The sequence below is a fragment of the Phyllostomus discolor genome, chromosome 14 (genome assembly GCF_004126475.2).
Source record: "Phyllostomus discolor isolate MPI-MPIP mPhyDis1 chromosome 14, mPhyDis1.pri.v3, whole genome shotgun sequence".
Classification (NCBI taxonomy): domain Eukaryota; kingdom Metazoa; phylum Chordata; class Mammalia; order Chiroptera; family Phyllostomidae; genus Phyllostomus; species Phyllostomus discolor.
Window position 1 is genome coordinate 5,750,081 of NC_040916.2, and position 17,713 is coordinate 5,767,793.

Genomic DNA, 17,713 nt, shown 5'->3' on the forward strand with positions numbered 1-17,713 from the left:
GCCCACCTTCTCAAACAGAGTGGTCTCTGTATTAGACCACAGGTGAAGAGCTAGATATCCCATAGCCTCTCAGCCGCCTTCCCCCGACACCCTGCCCTCACCCACCTAACAGCTGCTTGTTTGCCAGCATGTCAATTCCTGTCACAGACCAGACTCCTGCCAGGTGCCTGGAGACTAAAGTGAGGAAGAGCTCACTTGAAAAGCAATAAGCCTGGGACATACAGAAGCTAAGGGCCAAAGACCCAACAGATGCAAGTCAGAGGGGGTGGGAATCAGAACGCAAAGCCACACGCTTTCACCCCTGCCGGCTGGAAAAGTCGACCCTTTCCAGAATGAAGACATGCAGGCATTGCGGCCTGGTGGGTGTGCGTGGCGAGGTGGAATGCACAGTTGCCATCTGTGGGCCCCTTGGCAGTGCCCACAATTTATTAGGGCCTGTCCAGCCAGCACATTTCCCCATCCTTCCAATCGTTTCGTACCCCATTTCTGGATCACTTGGGCTCTGGGAGCCGCAGCAGCTAACAAGGGGCCTTCAGATTCTCTGGGCATGAAAATGAAATAGCGCATCTGCAAAGCGTTCCCTGCTCCCAGCCTTGCAGTGAATTCTGCAGTCGTCAGGCAGCTTTTAAAGGAGAAAACATTAGGGCTGCTTATTTGGACCTGATGTCAGATGGGTCATTTGCCATATTATGGGAGGGAAGTGGGTAAACGGGAACTTTGAATTTGGTTAGCCTACCTCGTGCTCACCACTGCTAGAGGCTTTATGTCTTATCTCCTAATCCCTGGTGACATAGAGCCGCTATTTTTGAGAAAATTGAGTTAGGTCACGTGCCATACCTGGGGCTGTGCAGAACTGAGAGTGGGACGTGTGGAAGGCCTTCTCTGGTCCGCCACCTACAGTGGAGCCTCGGTGCTGCCCGTTCAGGAGCACACTCGCCCGCCAGGGCCGGCTAGGCACGGGCTTGTCGGTGAGCAGCCTTTCTCTCTCGCTGCTCAGAATGTCTGACTTAAATCTCAGTGGCAGTTTTCTAGGAGCCTCCTCTTTGCTCCCTGACCACTACGTGCAGTCCGGAACAGATAGCAGTGACTGTAAGGACAATGGCTGACACACACAGAGCACTTACTATGAGCCTGGCACTGTCCTAATCACTTTTACAAATTGTTATTCATCCAAACAAACAAACAAACCAAACAAAAAACCAAACTCCTAGATGCAGATAACAGAATGGTGGCTCCCATGGGGGAAGGAGAGTGGGGGAGGAGGTAAAAGGGGCCAAATATGTGGGGGCAGAAAGAGACCAGGCTTCAGGTGGCGAGCACACCATGGAGTGTACAGTTCCCGTATTGCAAAGTTGTGCACCTAACTTCATGTACTGTTTTAACAATATTGTCCCAATAATTTTATTTTTAAAAAATTATTAATCGGTGGGAAAAGGAAAAAAATGATGAATCAACCCTTCATAACAATTTCATGTAAAAAGCACTTTTACTATCCCCATTTTATAGACAAGATGGAAGCTCACACGTAAGTAAAACACATTGCATTTGTAAACCCCTTTTAATTTTTTAAATCACTTTTATGTGCATTTTTCCATATATTACCTAAAATATATTTCCAAATTTTGTTCCTTGGAAAGTTGATAAGGCAAGATACTTTCTCTTTATAGAAACTAATCCCTGGCTGGTGTGGCTCAGTGGATTGAGCACGGGCCTGCGAACCAAAGGGTTGCCGGCTCAATTCCCAGTCAGGGCACATGCCTGGGCTGCAGGTCAGGTCCCGAGTTGGGGGTGCGTGAGGCAACCACACATTGATGTTCCTCTTCCTCTTTTCCTCCCTTCCCCTGTCCCTAGAAATAAATAAGTAAAATACTTTTTAAAAAGAAAGAAACTAAAAGCTCATGTTCTACTGGGGGAATGCATAACATAGATTATTTAAAATACAGTATGATGAATGTTATGTAATTAATGGAATTATTTGTAAGCATCAAGAGAAATGATGCTCACAAATACAGTATGGCAAGGTCAGTGAAAGGGGTTGGTCTGAAGAAACCATAGAAACACCAAAGAAGTTACTGTAGGAAGCAGGTGGTATTTGACTTGTGACTTCACGTGCTTCATCAGGCAGGCGAGAGAGACAGGGATTCCTGGCATAGGGAACAGCATGAACAAAGGCAAGGAAGAGCATACAAATGCTTTCAGTTTGATGGCACAGACTACACATTATCCGTGGCTTATTACATTACATTATCCGTGGCTTATTTTTTATATAAGGTTATTTTCCCACAACTGTACATTCAGCTAATTGAATCCCAGCTTTTCCGTTCAGTTTCCTGAGTCTGTGAATTCCAACGACATGTGTTTCCTTCTTTTCCGGCCCTCTCAGAGTGTGAGCCCATCGAGGCCATTGCCAAGTTTGACTATGTGGGCCGGACAGCCCGAGAGCTGTCCTTCAAGAAGGGGGCATCCCTGCTGCTTTACCAACGGGCTTCTGACGACTGGTGGGAAGGCCGGCACAATGGCATCGACGGACTCATCCCCCATCAGTACATCGTGGTTCAAGACACGTACGTTAGGCCCCCTGACCTTCAGGCGTCCCCGGCTGCACTGTGGGAGTGAGGGTTTATTTCTGGAGCCACAGGGGGATAAGGGAGACCAGCCCCCAAGGGGTGTCAACACAGTGCTGGGGTCACACAGTTCCTTGGAGGACCGCAAGACTCCGTGGAGAACTGCTTTTTATTCTTGCCACGCTCCGCCGCCACCCCCACCACTGTCATTTAAAAGCTTGCCAGTCAGCACTCATCCACACTTAAGCCTGATGAGTGATAATGAGGGGTTATTATTTGACCACTCGTATTTCCTTTCTGGGAAGATCAGATTGGGAAAATATCCTTATTCCTCTTTCTTTTTTTAAAAGAACTATGCCCACCCTAAAAACGCCACTGTTGGTGTTTTTCCACTTAAATGAAAACGACGAGTTTCTTTTCTAGGAGAAACCTAGCCTAAGCAGCCTCGTGGAACTGACCCAGTTCGTTTAACCCAGATGAGGCAGACTTGGGCACAGACTGGGCGAAGGGGGGAAAGCATGTCAGCGAACAGAGGGAACATGGACTGGTCCCAAGGGACTTCACAGAACACGCTGTCAGTTGGTTCCCGTTCTTTGAAGCAATGGCTCCTGTTAGGAAGGCTTTCCCCATGGCCCCCCAGCCAGCCTCCCTGCCCCATTGCCCTGCCTCTGTTCCTGACTTCCTCCCTCAGTGATGATGCTGTCAGTATTTTTAGTCCTTCCCTTAATATTATTTTTTAAAGGTTGATATCCTGAATGAGTCTACAGCCTCCCAGCCTCTCCCCAGCTCGTTCTGCGGGGATATCCTCCCTCTGTTGATAACATCGCAAACCTGGTGGCCATCTGTGCGTGGACAGGACCCTCCCAAATTTAGCGTTATGACTTCACTACAGGACCAAGAGAAGATGAATTATGGGGGAGAAGGGGCGTTCTTTGTCATCGGTAGCCAGAGGGGCCAGGAGAGCAGTGGAGAGACCTGGGACCGGCTGGGACGCTCTAAGCGGGGCTGGATGCCCTACGGCAGAGAGTGGCAGAGTCCTGCCTCAACACCGGCACCTCCAGAGCCACCACAGAGCGGACTGTCCTTACCCAGCAGTGCTCAGGACCTCAGCAGATAAACTGCAACCTGAACTGGCCTCCTCCTCCTCCAGGAGGCAGCCCCAGCACAGCTGCCCCAAGGAGAGCAGCGTGGGGTAGAAGGCAGACACCTCGAATCCAGGTGTCCCCCGACCCAGCTCTCCAGAGGAGCTGAGGACCCTGCAGAGCTCAGCGGGATTATTTATTTTTATTTAAGCAACCCTCCCAAGGCCCTTAGGTTTCCTTGCTTCTGCTCACAGAGCTAGCCCAGCCAGGCGTCGCTGCTGTCTCAGAGCTGTTGCGGGGTCGCGTGTGTGTTGGGGGGCCATCTTGCCAATTTAACACTGCTTTTTGTGTTGTTTGTCCCTGCCTGTCCCTTCTCCCCCAGCGAGGACGGTGTCGTGGAGAGGTCCAGCCCCAAGTCTGAGATTGAGGTCATTTCTGAGCCACCTGAAGAAAAGGTGACAGCCAGAGCGGGGGCCAGCTGTCCCAGTGGGGGTCATGTAGCCGATATTTATCTTGCAAACATCAACAAGTAAGCTCTGCTTTTCATTTTCTGCTCCTCTGAATGACTTGCCACACACAGCCTCACCCTCTGGCCTAACCCCCCTCTCCATTCTGAGCTGCGCGGAGGGCTCCAGCTGCCCCGGCCTAACAGTTTGCATGTGCTCCTTGCTGCTACAAGGCGGACAGGGCTGAGGAGGCTTCCGCGGGCCTCAGCAGCGGTCCCGGGTCTCCAGCCAGCTGCCGTCTTGCCATGGATGGGTGCTCCACCCTGTTCCCCCAGGGTTTGCCAGCTCTGATCTTCCTGGCCGTCTGACTGCTAAAACTTTGGCCAAAGCTTTGGTTACTCTAAGCGACTTGGTTTTCTGTTCTTCTCAGAGGTGCCTTCTCTTTTCCAGTCCTCACTCAAATAATGGTAGTCTGTGATGTCTTCCTTGGCCCTCGTGTGTCCGAAGACCCGAAGTCTTGTGTGCCTTCTGCTAGGCTCATGTTGCCCCAGGGGTTTATTTAGATGCCGTGTATCTGTTTCTCGCCCTGTCCTGCACTCACTCCTGTGAAGGGAAGGAGACCACTGTGCCCCCGAGGAAAGCTTTGTCCTGAGCTCTTTATTCCTTTTCTAACCCCCGGCTCCCTTACCTTCCGCCCTGTCACACCAATAGAAATGATTTTCCATTTTTTCCCTGTTGCTTTAGCCCTGTGTACTATCCCTCCCTGTTAGTCCCTTTGCAGATCCCCACTCCTGTCCCACAGGCTCTAAACACTGCCCCAGCTTTCACTGTGGCTGTTAGCGACATCCTGGGGTTTTAACTCCGCCCACGCCCACACCCGGTCTGGCTGCCTAGAGGGATCCCACGCCTGCCTGCGAGCCGCTGCCTCCCCTCGAGACATTCAGGTTATTGGAAAACTAATCTCATCTCAAGGGGCCAGACACCAAGCCCCAGAGCCTACAGACCTCTTTCCGCCAGACCCTGAAACTTGGCCCAGTGCCAGCAGGATGACAAGCCCCAGGGCGCTCCTGATGAATATGGATTGGAGATGATGTACAGTTTTTATTCCCCTCTGGCTTCGGAGGAATGAAATGATTTGCACATTGAAAACCTGTTAACCGTAGCCTCTGGACACTGAAACTGGAAGGAGAATAAAAGATGCTTGTTGTTGTTAAACTGCACCAGGTCGCCCAGATCTCTTGGCTTTTTTCCAACCAGACGGTAGCCGGGGGCGTGGTTGGGGCACGTGGCTCTTGTCCATCTCTTTCACCCTCAAGTTAGTCAAGTAGCGTAATCAGCTCACTTAGTCAGCGTAGTTATAATCGAAGTCAGACCAGTAAAAATGATTGAGGATTTTATTTCCCTCCAGCATAGTGCCCTGCTGGGAGGGCAAGCTAGTAAAAAGTAACTGTGGGCTAATCACATTTTTTCCCCTTATTTACAAGTCTATGTTAATCATAAACCTATAATCATAAGATCAGAAGCCTATAATTAACCCAGAAACAAAGGCAGAGTTAGTGGAGGGACAGTTAAATAATTAGTTAGGTACATACTTTTAAACCATCATCTATTTGATGTCATTTGTACAAAGGAATTCTGCAGAGTCTTAGCTGAAACAGTCAAGAGACAAATGTCTGGTAGAAAGTTAAGGCAGTTCCCTCGAGCTCCTTGCTTGGCGGTGTCAGGTTGGGGTGTTTGGAGGACCGTCTGCCTGCACACCGGCTCGTCCGTGGGGGCGGCAGCCCCTGGGCGTGCCGTGCCCTCGGGGTGAGTCTGCCTCCAGCTCCCGCCCCACACGTCACTCCTCAGGCCCCTCGCTTCTCTGAGTGCCCAGGTTCCCTTTCGCCCAGACACACCTGCTGTCTCCTCACCTGGTCCTTCTCTCCTTTCAAGACCTAGTCCGAAGATTTACTTCTTTGGGGAAGACTTTCTGGTACCTCATAGTTCCTCAGCGCTGAACTAGGTGCCCTCGTTCTGTATTCCCAAAGCAGTCAGTACGTTTCAGGACTCGAGATGCACTCAGATCCCCCAGCAGGCCGAGCTTTTTGAAACCAGGAACTCTGTCTTCCTCTCCTTAGACATCCCTGGGGCCTGGCCCAGGGCCGGGCACGCTCCAGTCACTCCACAGATCTCAGCAGCTTTCGCCTTGTGAGCCAGCCATCCTCAAATGGAAAAAGGAAATCAGCAGAGTTGTTGGGGTGTGGCATCTCTATGTAATTCCACACGTTAATTGAGCACCTACTGCTGCACCAAGTGCCAACGCTGGTTATTCAGAGAGGAATAAGATGGTCCCTGGCCTCAGAGCTCAGTCTGGCAGGGGAAATACCTTACAGGCAGGTAACTAAAAAGCACTGAGTGCCGTAGATGCCCTAAAGGGACAGGAGAGGGAATGATCGATTCTGCCTACTGTTAGATTTGGGTTCCAGGAAAGGAAAAGAGTTATTTTAGCTGGGCTCTATAAGACACTGAGCACATCCTTTTTCCACTCAAGAATGGCTGGTGCTCACTGCTAAACTGCTGAGCAGGCAGCTTCCTGGAGTACGTACTTTGTGCCAGGTCCTGGCCCAGGCCCCGCGGATGCACGGTGAGGAAGCCGTCACCAGCGGAGAGTACCAGGGCTGGCTTAGAATGCTGGCCCTGCCTCGTGGGTGGGGTCCTACCCCTGCCCTTCTTCTGTCCTCGGCTCCCACTCAGCCCCAGTCACCCTTCGTAGATTTAAGATCAAAGCTGCTCAGCTGCCATCCCAAACCAGAAGTTCCATTGCTTCTTAGATTGGGTCCTTGAGAATCTAATTCCAAACAAAAATGAAATGATTCAGCAGTGGGCAACACCCTTATAACCAGGACTCTGCCAAAGCGTTTCATGTGAGGACCTTAGTGGTCTGAAACCAACTGACTCAGAACCAGGGCTCAGCCCAGTGCCGGGTGCCTTAGGGTCACGTAGACGTGTTTCTGCCCTAAGAAGACGCACAAGCTCAGTCCTGACTCTGCAACATTGCAGACTTTGGGAAAATACTCTGTTTCATGTCTACAGAATAACTAACAGTAGCCTCTTGCCAAAGACCAAATGATTTAAGCCTTGCAATTGGAGAAAGAAACGGGCTAAAATTTGGAAAAGTCAAGTCTCCTCTTACCTGCAATTCCCCACCTCCTTGGTGATGGTGAGACTTTTTTTCCTACGCGGGGCCTCGTTTCTGTTCAAAGCAGGTAATAGAGGGACCTTTCCATGAATCTCTCTCCCATTAGAAACTTTCACTTAATCAGACATTTTTCCTGACAGCAGCACCTTACGTCTTGGGAACTCAAAGCCCACGACTACCAAGTAAGTATCCACTTCTCCTTTGCCCCAGGTCGGGTGGCAGGGGAACAGGGACATGGAGAAAGCAGGGGAGAGCCAGCTCAGCGGCCTCTCCCTCCAGAAGTCCCTGGGTGCCAGCACCTGCCCCTCTCGCACTCGGCCGCGCTTCCTTGGAGCCAGGGCTCCCTGGTCACACTGCCCTCTCTGTTTGTGATTGAAGGCAAAGGAAAAGGCCAGAATCGGGGAGCATCCGGAAAACATTTCGGAGTGACAGCCATGGGCTGAGCGGTTCCCTCGCTGACTCCGCCTCCCCAGGGGTGGGGGCTAGCTGCCGCCCATCTTCCCAGCCCATCATGAGCCAGAGTCTCCCCAAGGAAGGGCCAGATAAGTGTTCTGTCAGTGGGCACGGGAGCCTCAACTCCATCAGCCGCCACTCCTCCCTGAAGAATCGGCTGGACAGTCCCCAGATCCGGAAGACAGTGACAGCCGGCAGGTCAAAAAGCTTCAATAACCATCGGCCCATGGATCCTGAGGTCATTGCACAGGTAACTGAGGGCTCCTGGACAAGCAGCTGGCGTGTCTGCACTTGTCGCTGCTGCTTAGTGCAGCCCATGTTTATGACAGAACTTGAAATAGCACAGTCCTTTGTGCGTGATATCCCGAGTTCAGGGACTGGTGGACATCTGGACCTGATAAGGTGGCCTTCCAAGAAACTGGCCAGTCCCTCTCTCCCCAAGAAGAACTTGAAGACAGAATAAAAGAATTCAGGCTTCTTGTTCATATATAGTCTATTTGCAAGGCTGCTGTGATTTTATTTTATCTTTATTATATTATTCCCATTACCATTTAGTCCCCGTATACCCCCAGCAATCACCACACTGTCTGTTGTAATTTTTAAAGCCAGAGTTACAGATGGAGTATTTTGACGGAGTCCTTTTAGCCCACGTTTTGAGTCTTGAGACCCTGGTAGACTTGGGGAAGCTGCGTGAAGGTTGAGACTCAGATGTAGTTCTGGCCACGTGTTTGTACCCTCTGCCCACCCCCATCACCCCATTTCCAAGGGTAATATCTGGTCCCCGGCAATAGATAGGTGGTCAGTCAGCAATCTGCTCCGGGTCTCAAAGGCCCCAAAACACTGCAGCTGGAGGCCCAGGTACCAGAAGAGTTTCCAGCCCAAGTCTCCAGATGCAGTGGAGATGAGCTCCGTGGTCACGGGGGTCTTCTTTCCTTGTACACGCTACACTGACAAGTCTCTGTTTTTCATGAAACATTAGAGATCCAACCCCACCTCTAAAAATACGACTACCAGGCCCACTCCAAGCAGCTCATTCAGACGTCTCTCCCAACTCTATAATTTTCATTAGACCAGGTAGGAACCAAGGGCTCGTTGTTGCCCTCTTCTGTCTCAACCAAGTTGAGATTCTCCTCGCACCGTCTTCCAGGGGGCAGTGCAGACTGGGTATGGTCTCTGTTGGCTTAATTGTGGCGCTCTGCTTAGGGAAGGTGTACCTGGCGAGCTCAGCATTAAGCTCCGGGCTGAGATGTCTTGCTTTTACTAGACTTCTATTTCTGTGCCTCTACTTAAGCTCTTGACTGCAGTCTGCTTTGCACCACGGGAATCCTCCCAGCTCCCTCTTTGGCCAGGTGTCAATAGGAATGTCAGAATAAGTACATAGCTGGGACACACTCTAACTGCAGAGTGGGACCGTGGAGGGCAGTGGAGTCCTTCCGGAGCATGTTTAAGTTTGAGAACAGCATAGGGGTGCATGAAATTGCATCACTGTCAACAGAACAAATGGATCACCCTGCGGGACAGACACCTTAACCAAGGGCTTTTGCTTAGAACATACAGTCTTTCAGTATGAACCTAATTCCAAGGGAGGAGCCTGGTGGTGATTGGGGGCGGGGGGGGGATGCCAGACATAAGTGTGCAGGGAGGGAGAGAGGGAGGAAAGGAGCTGGGAGGTCTCCCTGGGAGGCAGCTGCCTGCATACAAAAGGTCTTTGGTTCTGTCTTGAGCCCCTGAGCTAGGACTTCAGGATCCTTAAAGGTCTGCAGTGTTCCACTGTGACTTGCGGGAGGTGATTCTCCTACGTGGGCTCTGGCTCCCCCTCCTGGTAACTCTTTGGTCCCCTTTCTTGGTGATGGGTAGAAGGAAATGGCTTCATCCAGTTGGCAGGGAGGGGTTTGGGGAGATGTCCTGATGAATCTTCAGGGCCAAGGCTCTTAACCCTTTCCTCGGCCCTTGAAGAGGAAGAATCAACCTTCTTAACCTTTGGCCTTGAAGTCCAAGAGAACAAAGATCATACTTCATTTCTACCACTTTTTTAAAAAGCATATACAAATGTAGAAAGTTTGTGTGATGAATCCCATGTACCCATGACGAAACTCCTGGCCGCCCTCAGCTCATCTACTTTTTCCCTCCCCGTGGGATTATAGATATACTTCATCCATAGCCATTTCAGTGCATATCTAAAACCCGAGAACTTGTGAAAACATCTCAACCAGCCTTTCTAAAGGAAAAAAAAGTCACAATAATGCAAATCCCTTTGTCTCCCCTCCCCCACATTCTGAACATTCGTATGTTCAAGGATGTTGGCCAAGTAAAATAATCTGGACATCTCATTGCCATTGGTTTCTCCGTGATTTGGCCTGTGGTATTGAAATAGGATCCTTGGGGACTTCTCCCTACATTCGCCTCACCTCCTCCTTTTTCCTGTTTTTGCAGGATATTGAGGCAACTATGAACTCTGCCCTGAACGAGCTGCGGGAACTGGAGCGGCAGAGCAGCGTCAAGCACACGCCTGACGTGGTTCTGGACACCTTGGAGCCCCTCAAAACCTCCCCAGTGGTGGCCCCCACATCAGAGCCCTCCAGCCCCCTGCACACCCAGCTCCTCAAGGACCCCGAGCCCGCCTTCCAGCGCAGTGCCAGCACAGCTGGGGACATCGCCTGCGCCTTCCGGCCTGTCAAGTCCGTCAAGATGGCTGCCCCCGTCAAGCCACCAGCCACGCGACCCAAGCCCACCGTCTTCCCCAAAACAAATGCCACTAGCCCTGGTGTCAACTCATCAGCTTCCCCACAGTCCACTGACAAGTCTTGTACTGTCTGAGGGGTATAATTTAATTGTTCTAGACAAGGGGACTGGAGGGACTGACTGTTATTAAAATCTTCCTATTTAACTAGCTTGGGGACTTCAGTTGAAAATTAGATTTAAGTTGTTCTTGCAGGAATTAGTCTTTCCATCACCCCAAACCTTGAGAATGAAGCCCTCATTACCACCCTGCCCGGCCCTTACCACTGCCCTCTGCTTCCCCCAGTCGTCGTAATTCAGCCAGCTGCAGTGCATACTGTTCTTAGGTTAGCCAGAGATAGATTTTTCCATTATCAGGTCACTGTGAAATCTGGCCAGGCATGTCCTGAGGACCTGGGCTCAAGTCTCAGTCCCCTCAGGCAAGGGATGCCTAACCAGATGGCCGGCTACTGACATCCAGCCCTCGGTGGCGTCTTGTTTTGGGTACTGGTTGTAGAGAATCACATAAAGTCCATTAAGTCCTTTTCGTCATTGTACACACATAAGCACGCACACACGCTTTTCTAGTCTCTGGCATGTGTAGCCTCCTGGTCCTAGACTGGTCAGTTTCTTTGTAAGTTACTGTGGCAGTTCACACAGGAGCCACCAGGGGTCTCTGTTTCTGTTACAAATCTCGTTCTGTCTCGGCCAGGGAACCTAGCCTTTGATAATCTCTCCATCACGTGAAATTTAGCAGAATGGGACCCAGTCCTGTAATGTTTGGGGCTTGGGGGCTTTCTCTCTGTCCTCTATTGGTGTGAATTGGTCCTCGGTGTTTGCTTTTATTCCCCTCCACCCTCCAGAACCACAACGCAGTCTTACTGTGGAGCTTCTCAACTTTTTCTGAATATACGGGCATTTGTTAGTTTTCTCTCTGTCTCTGATGGACCATTTTCCATTTAAGACGATCTCCTGTATAAGACAGTTTTATAGCTGATTCCATGTGGAGTAAAGAGTCTTAAGAGGGTTTCATTGCATTTATGGCAGGTTTGGAAAAGGCAAGAAATGGATCCTTCCTCCTCCCACTCATTTGGGCACTTAAGACGTAAAATTCATTACTCTATTAAAAAATTAAATTCAGCTTTGCTCACCCTAAAACTGTCCCCAAAAGAAAACTTATCCTAAGTTCACCCCCTCGTTCGGTTATTCTATAAGGTCTCTCTTTTCAGGGACCAACAAGGGCTTGGGAGAGCCCTAGTTAGATTAAAGAGAGACATTTTTCCTTAAAACATACTTTTATTCAAACAAGGATGACTGAGAGAACCTAGGCCCCACGGGCTTTGACATCTTCCCAAGGCCAAAGTCTAAGAAAATGAAAAATTGGATGCTGAATGTTTTGGCCTTGTTTCTGGTTCTCCTCCAAAACGTAAAAACGATGCCCTTGTCTGCTGTGATCCCATCTGCACACCTGGCGCCGAGGTCCCAGCTCCCCTAGCATCTCGCTGTCCCAGGGGGACTGGAGCCGGGGATAGGCACGTGCCAGGTCTGCTTGAGTTAAAGCTGAAACTCATTCCTCTGTCTGTTTTCTGGTTTTAAAGCTGCAACTTTTAGCCTTATTTTGTGTAGTTCAGGAGAAACTGTGGGTTGCCGTTCCAGTGGGGAAAATCTGAATTTTATCTTTAGCCTAGAGGGTCCTTTTTGGACCAACATTTTGAGGTTGGTAGTTGGCTCCATGGAAGTGGTAGGATTTTCCTTGTTCTCTGTGAAGGAAAAGAGGAGCTCTGTGGAGAGCCGCGGGTTGGAAGGAAACCGTCCTGCAGGATGCCCCGGGGAGGGGGGCGGGGGCGGGCAGCACCTCCGGTGCAGCGAGGCGGCCCGTGAAGAGCAGCCCCCAGTCCCCTGGGTTCCCGGCTTCAGTTGCTCCATTTGGTGGTCTGTCCTTGTCTGTCACCTGGACTCACACAAGTCTTCAGCCAACAGGGTCTTGCATACCCGAGGGTCTATCTCCTTGCTGAAAACGGAACCCCACCCTTCACTGTACATTCCTTCTGATCCAAACTGGCACCCACGCCTGCCCTCTCCCCCTCCCTCTGGCACACTCTAGAAAGTAAAAGCAAAGCTTCCTTATTGCCAGTGCTCTGGGCCTACTCTGTTGCTCCTGCCTTATTTCCCCTTCAGCCCCGTCCACGACTGTTCGCCATCCCCTTGGTCAGTGTCCATCTGCTGATTTGCATCATGAATTGGACAGTGTGTGAATGATCACCGACTCCCCCCTGCTCCGGGAGCCGAGCTGTCTTCCCCTCTCTGGTGCTCCTGACACCTGTGAGACGGTCCTGTCGAGAGGACCAGGAACCTGCAGAAGGAGAGTCCTTCTCAGCAGAGCTCATTGCAGTCAACTGGAATTGAGGTTACACACTGTGATTTTTACACCGAAAAGCCAAAAGGAGCTGGCCACCCCCGGGCCAGGGGAGACCAGCCTTCCTCCGACGTGCTTGCCTAAACCAGCATGATGTTCCCAAGAGCCCCGCTCTGGCCCTTGAGGCGTGGATCCTTACCCTGGTGTGGAATCTGACTGTTCAGTCTTGGGGGAACAGAGGCGGGGTGGGGCTACCAGCATCCACTTTGGAAAAAGAGAGGAGTTTGCAGCCAGCAGCCTATAAACTGGAAACTCTGGTCTCAGCCAACCTCCTCAGGGCACCCCGGCTTCTCCCCGAGGAGAAGAGGAGAGATGACGCCAGCGACAGCATGCGCAGACCACCGGAAGGGCTGGTGTGGATGTGCTCGCGTTCAGAAGAGAAGTTAGAGCTTCCAGGGAATCGCAGTGTTGTGGCGTCTGACTTGTATGTCACGTTTGTGTACAATGGTATATTCTTTAAATAGTGTCGATAACTGGAATATTGTATGTATGCTTGGAGATGCTTTGTGTGAACCTAAGACTGTCACTCAACAGATGTTGGATTGGGGAAAATCCAAAGCACAACTTCGAAATAAAACACATTTTTAGGTTTCAGTGCTGCAGTTCATATGCCCCTTCTCCACTCTCTGAAGTCTCTGATGCGTGAGTCCAGCTGCCCAGGAGGGGCTGTGATGTGTGTGTGGTACCAGAGTGTTGCCTGGCCACAGAACAAGAAATTAGGTGACGTTGGGAGCCAACCACCTTCTCCCTCCCCTGAGCAAGCGCAGCACAGGTGCACTCAGAATGTGGACTTTTCCCCTAGTGTTTCTATTCAGCCCCTGGGTGAAATTTAAGAGGTTGTGTAGAAAGTCTTCCAGCTCTCCATTGGGCAGTCTGTTGCCATGAGAACCGCCTCCTCTGCAGAATCCACCTCCCGTGTTTTCAGCGAGGACTGTTCTCATTTCTGTCTCCAGTCAGGTTTCCCACTTGGAGGAGTGGGGCCTGCGCAGTTGCTTGGAAGCGGTGCCAGCCACAACCAAGGGCGGCTGAAGGCTTGAGTTCTACAGCCGAAGCCCTGAGCCACTCTGCCTCTGGCGGTCCGGGAGGAGAGCTGACCGGTGTGCTCGCGCTGCTGGTGTGCTGGGCACCAGGGCGGGGCGCACATGGAGATGCTGCCTCTCCTTTAGATTCTTATCCTGGCAGGTCCTGAGCTCAAGGCTCAAGTTAATCAGAGGTGACAACTTCAATGTATCCACATGCCCCTAGGACTCACACTTGTTCTTAGTGGGCTTGTTCTAATACCAGGAGCCCTGGGTGAAATCTTGTAGCCAAGGGAGCAGCGAGTGTTCAGTGATCGCACCAGCACTCCTGCTTCGGGCCCTGGACCCGGCACTGCCTCCTCTGGGGTTTGCTGCCTTCACCTGCTACTCCAGTGTCTTCAGTGCGGCTGCCGTGCCCTTCCGACCCGTCATCTTCCTCTCCCGCACTGCAGTGGTGGAGCTGCATCTTGAGCTGCTCTTGCTGGTCATTTGTTCTCGACTCCCCTGCCACCCCGTGTGCTGGATGCGTCCCCCCCACTCCTGAGTGTAGGTGACGAGCTATGAGAGGGAGCCAGTTCTTGAGCTGTGAGCCAAGGACCAAAGAACCTTCTCCCGGAGTCCTAAGGCAAAGGTGGCTGTTCTTTAGGGATTCTTTTCATTCATTCCACGTATTCTGATGGGAGCTGGATGGAAACTAGGGACAAGGACACAACTGAAACACAGGCCCCTTCCATGCAGGCAGAAACCAACAAGGGAGATCAGGTGGGTATGAATTAGGAAACGGTCTCTGTGATTATCTAATCTAAGTGTTCATATCCATAGTAGGTCTGTGAAGCTTCCTTTTCCTTAGGAGTTAGCAACCCTGGCGTATTAACATATGCCAAAGACTCATTCATATGGTCCGTCAACAAACAGCTTCCCTGTGTGCTGAGCACCGTCATACAATGTTGAACAGGAGAGACGGATAATGGAACTTGCTTTCTAGTTTCAGGGAGAAGAGATCATCAAAATAGTGTTACTCCAAAAATGAAACGATGGAGTAAGCTAGTGAGTGCTGGGTTGGTCGGGACAGGCTGTTGGCAGGCAAGGCGTGGTCCGTCAGGAGTTCTGGCTGGCCTGGCAAAGTCGAGCTGACTGTTAGTCATCCAAGTGGAAATACCGAATAGACTCTTGGCTATACGGATGTGGAGCAGATCATACCTGAAAGAACTTAGGGGCAGATCGTACGTGAAAACAAATTCAGTAACTAGTACATTATAGATGTATTCAAACTAGGAGATTCCCAGAAAGGGAATATAAATAAAAGAGGAGAAGGTAATCGTCAGAAATCCTGCAGAGAAGGAGCCAGAGGGAGCGAGTGACAGGTAGGTGGCTGGGAGAGCGCAGTGTCACGGAGACCGGAGACCGAGAGAAGGAATGCTTCAGCACGGAGGGGTGGAGGGGTCAGCGGCAAATCGGGTGGGGTGCGATGAGGCCGGGAAGAGAGGTACTCCTGGGTGGCCCGGGCTAGAGCACTCTCGTGGAGGGTAAGTGAGTCCGACGGGGGAGGGCAGGGCTGCAAATAGGAAGGGAAGGGGGAGTGGGGAACTCCTGGCAGCTCATGTACAGGTGTTTTCGTTGGGGAGCATCAGATGGTGTCGGTGTCTCGGGAGCAGGTTCCGTTTCTGGAATGGACGGCACCGGTGCGTGTTTACCCCGGGGCAGGGCCCAGCTGGGTGGAAAGAGTGACCATGCCAGAGAGGGCCAGGCCAGTGGCAGGCACAGGGGGAAGGAAGGGCTGAGGAGCCAGAGGCCCTTCCAGCGCAAGAGAGGGGAGGCAGGTGTGAAAGGCAGGCGTGATGCAAGGCCGGCAGTGGCTGTGGGACTGAGAAAAAAGGAGTTCCCCTTTGATTGCATCTTTTATTTCAATGAGGCTTAAGGCAAAGACTAGCTGAGGGAGTGGGAGGGAACGATGAGTAGGTTTGAAGAGTTAAGAGAAGGAATACTCACTTTCCCTGCCAAGACAGACGGCACCTGGTGGCTCAGGGGCCGATTTCCTTCAGGGGCGCTGCTCCCACAGCGCCTTGTCCTACCGCTTGGGGGCGCTTGGGGGCACAGGGCAGCAGAGGGCCAGGTCTGGCTTCAGGGTCTGTCCTTCCCTCCCCACACACAGCTCCTGGCCAGAGCTGGCTAGTGAAGCTGGTAAGGAGCAGGACTCAGAGACCGTGTCCCTCGGCCCTGCGTGAGTGACTGAGCACGCTGAGTACACACACCCAGCTCTTCCCCGCCCACCTGCCCCAGTGACTCCTCCTCCCCCCTCTCCTGTGAGGCGCTGTGACACCCCACAGGTGAGGCAGCTGTGACAGACAGCCTTCTTGAGGTTTCTGCTCAAGAAGGGGCAGAAGAGGCGCCTAGTGTTTGTTCGGGGCCCACCCGGCGGCAGGCACTTCGTCTCGTTGTGTTCCGCACCGACCCCAAGAGAGAAGTTGCGTGACTCGCTCAAGATCACGCAGAGCAAATGGTAGAGTCGGGACCCAACCCTCTGTGAGGGCAAAGCTCTCGTCCTTCCCAGTATACGCTCGGCCTCCCTTCGCAGAAGGCAGACATGAGCTTTTCCCCCCAGGCCATCAAAGACACCGGCCCTGCCCCCTCTGGCCCTTGTCCTACTGCTGAATTGCCACTTCTATTTCTACGGCTCCTCAGAGCCACTCGGGGGCAGGTGGTGGAGCCTCTCACAGACTTCCCCTTCGGGAGGCTGCCAGGCTCCTGCGCCACCAAGAACGAAACGATGGCCGTGCTGCCCAGCTGGGGCCAGCAGCTCAAAGGCACAGGCTAGGCATTCGTTCGCTGTGTCCACACAGAGAACCGCCCAGAGAGGGCCCAGCGAAGCCGTCAGTGCGCAGGGCTCCAGCCCTGCCCCCACCGCTTCCCCGTTCTCTGGCCCGGCCACGCAGGGTGCCCTGGACAAGTCCCTCTCGTCCCATACTTCTGTGCCCCTGCACGCGTTCCCACTGCCTGCAGTGCCTTGCCTGGACCCTCAGTCCTCTGCCTCTGTCTTTCTCCAAAGTCTGTGGGAGTGCCCTTTCTTCTGGCCAGCTCTTCCGGACCACCCCCTCTAGGCTGACCCCTCTGCCAGGCTCACCAGCTCACCACCAGCTGAAGTTTGTGTCTCCCAGCATTCACCACGCTGCCCCGAACCCCAGCTCCTGGGGACAGCACACTGTGCCTGCTTCCTAGTGAGAGCCCGACACACACAGGCACTGCTCTGGGGGTGCTTCAGAAACTGGGGGTGGGGGGAGAGATTAAGCTTGCTGGAGGGAGACGAGGAGGGGTGCCGGTGAGGGCTGAGCAGGTTTATCAGGGAAAAATAGGTAGACTTTTAGGGATAGGCTAGATTGTGTTACAAACTTCAATGGCTTAAAACGACCAAGGTTGTTAATCACCAAGGCTACGTGCTCCCTGTGGGCCGGCGTGGGCTCTGCTCACCACGGTCACTCAGGGAGCCTGACTGAGAGAGCAGGTGCAGTGTCTCACAGAGCCCCACTGTCAGAAAGCAAGGGGCTCTTGCATCAGCAGCTAATGCTTTGGTTGGGAAATCACCGGGCCCCACCCAGTCGCAGGGTGCCAAGAAAGTCTACCATGAGCCGGCAGGTGAAAAGCTGGGAATCCTGGGTGGAGAGCGGGAGCATCTCGGGGATGTTTCTCCCGCTGCTGCTGGGACGAGCCACAGGTAGCCCCTCTGGGTAGGGCCCAGCGGCAGCGCCACAGGCCCCAGGTGAACCGCAGGTGTGCCTCTCTGAGCCGGAGGCCCTTTTTAGCTGGGCTCCTTTTCTGGTGTCGCTGTGCTAGGGGTGGGGC

At 52.3% G+C, this 17,713-nt stretch overlaps 1 protein-coding gene across 13 annotated transcripts in view; it reads left to right on the plus strand.

The window, feature by feature from the left end:
* The window catches only part of SRGAP2 (SLIT-ROBO Rho GTPase activating protein 2), a 244,862-nt gene extending 231,411 nt beyond the window's left edge, over positions 1 to 13,451 (plus strand). For 4 of the 13 annotated variants that reach the window (XM_028530820.2, XM_036015601.1, XM_036015600.1 and 1 more), the window contains 5 exons: positions 2,384 to 2,564; positions 4,029 to 4,175; positions 7,411 to 7,452; positions 7,649 to 7,973; positions 10,157 to 13,451. In XM_028530820.2, coding sequence (XP_028386621.1) covers positions 2,384 to 2,564; positions 4,029 to 4,175; positions 7,411 to 7,452; positions 7,649 to 7,973; positions 10,157 to 10,540 — 1,079 coding nt within the window. In that variant the 3' untranslated portion in view covers positions 10,541 to 13,451. Of the gene's footprint in view, positions 1 to 2,383; positions 2,565 to 3,306; positions 7,139 to 7,410; positions 7,453 to 7,648; positions 7,974 to 8,702; positions 8,798 to 10,156 lie in introns of those variants that run through there. The other 9 variants (XM_028530821.2, XM_028530822.2, XM_036015603.1 and 6 more) reach the window with 8 other exon arrangements.
* Positions 13,452 to 17,713: the final 4,262 nt, after the last annotated feature.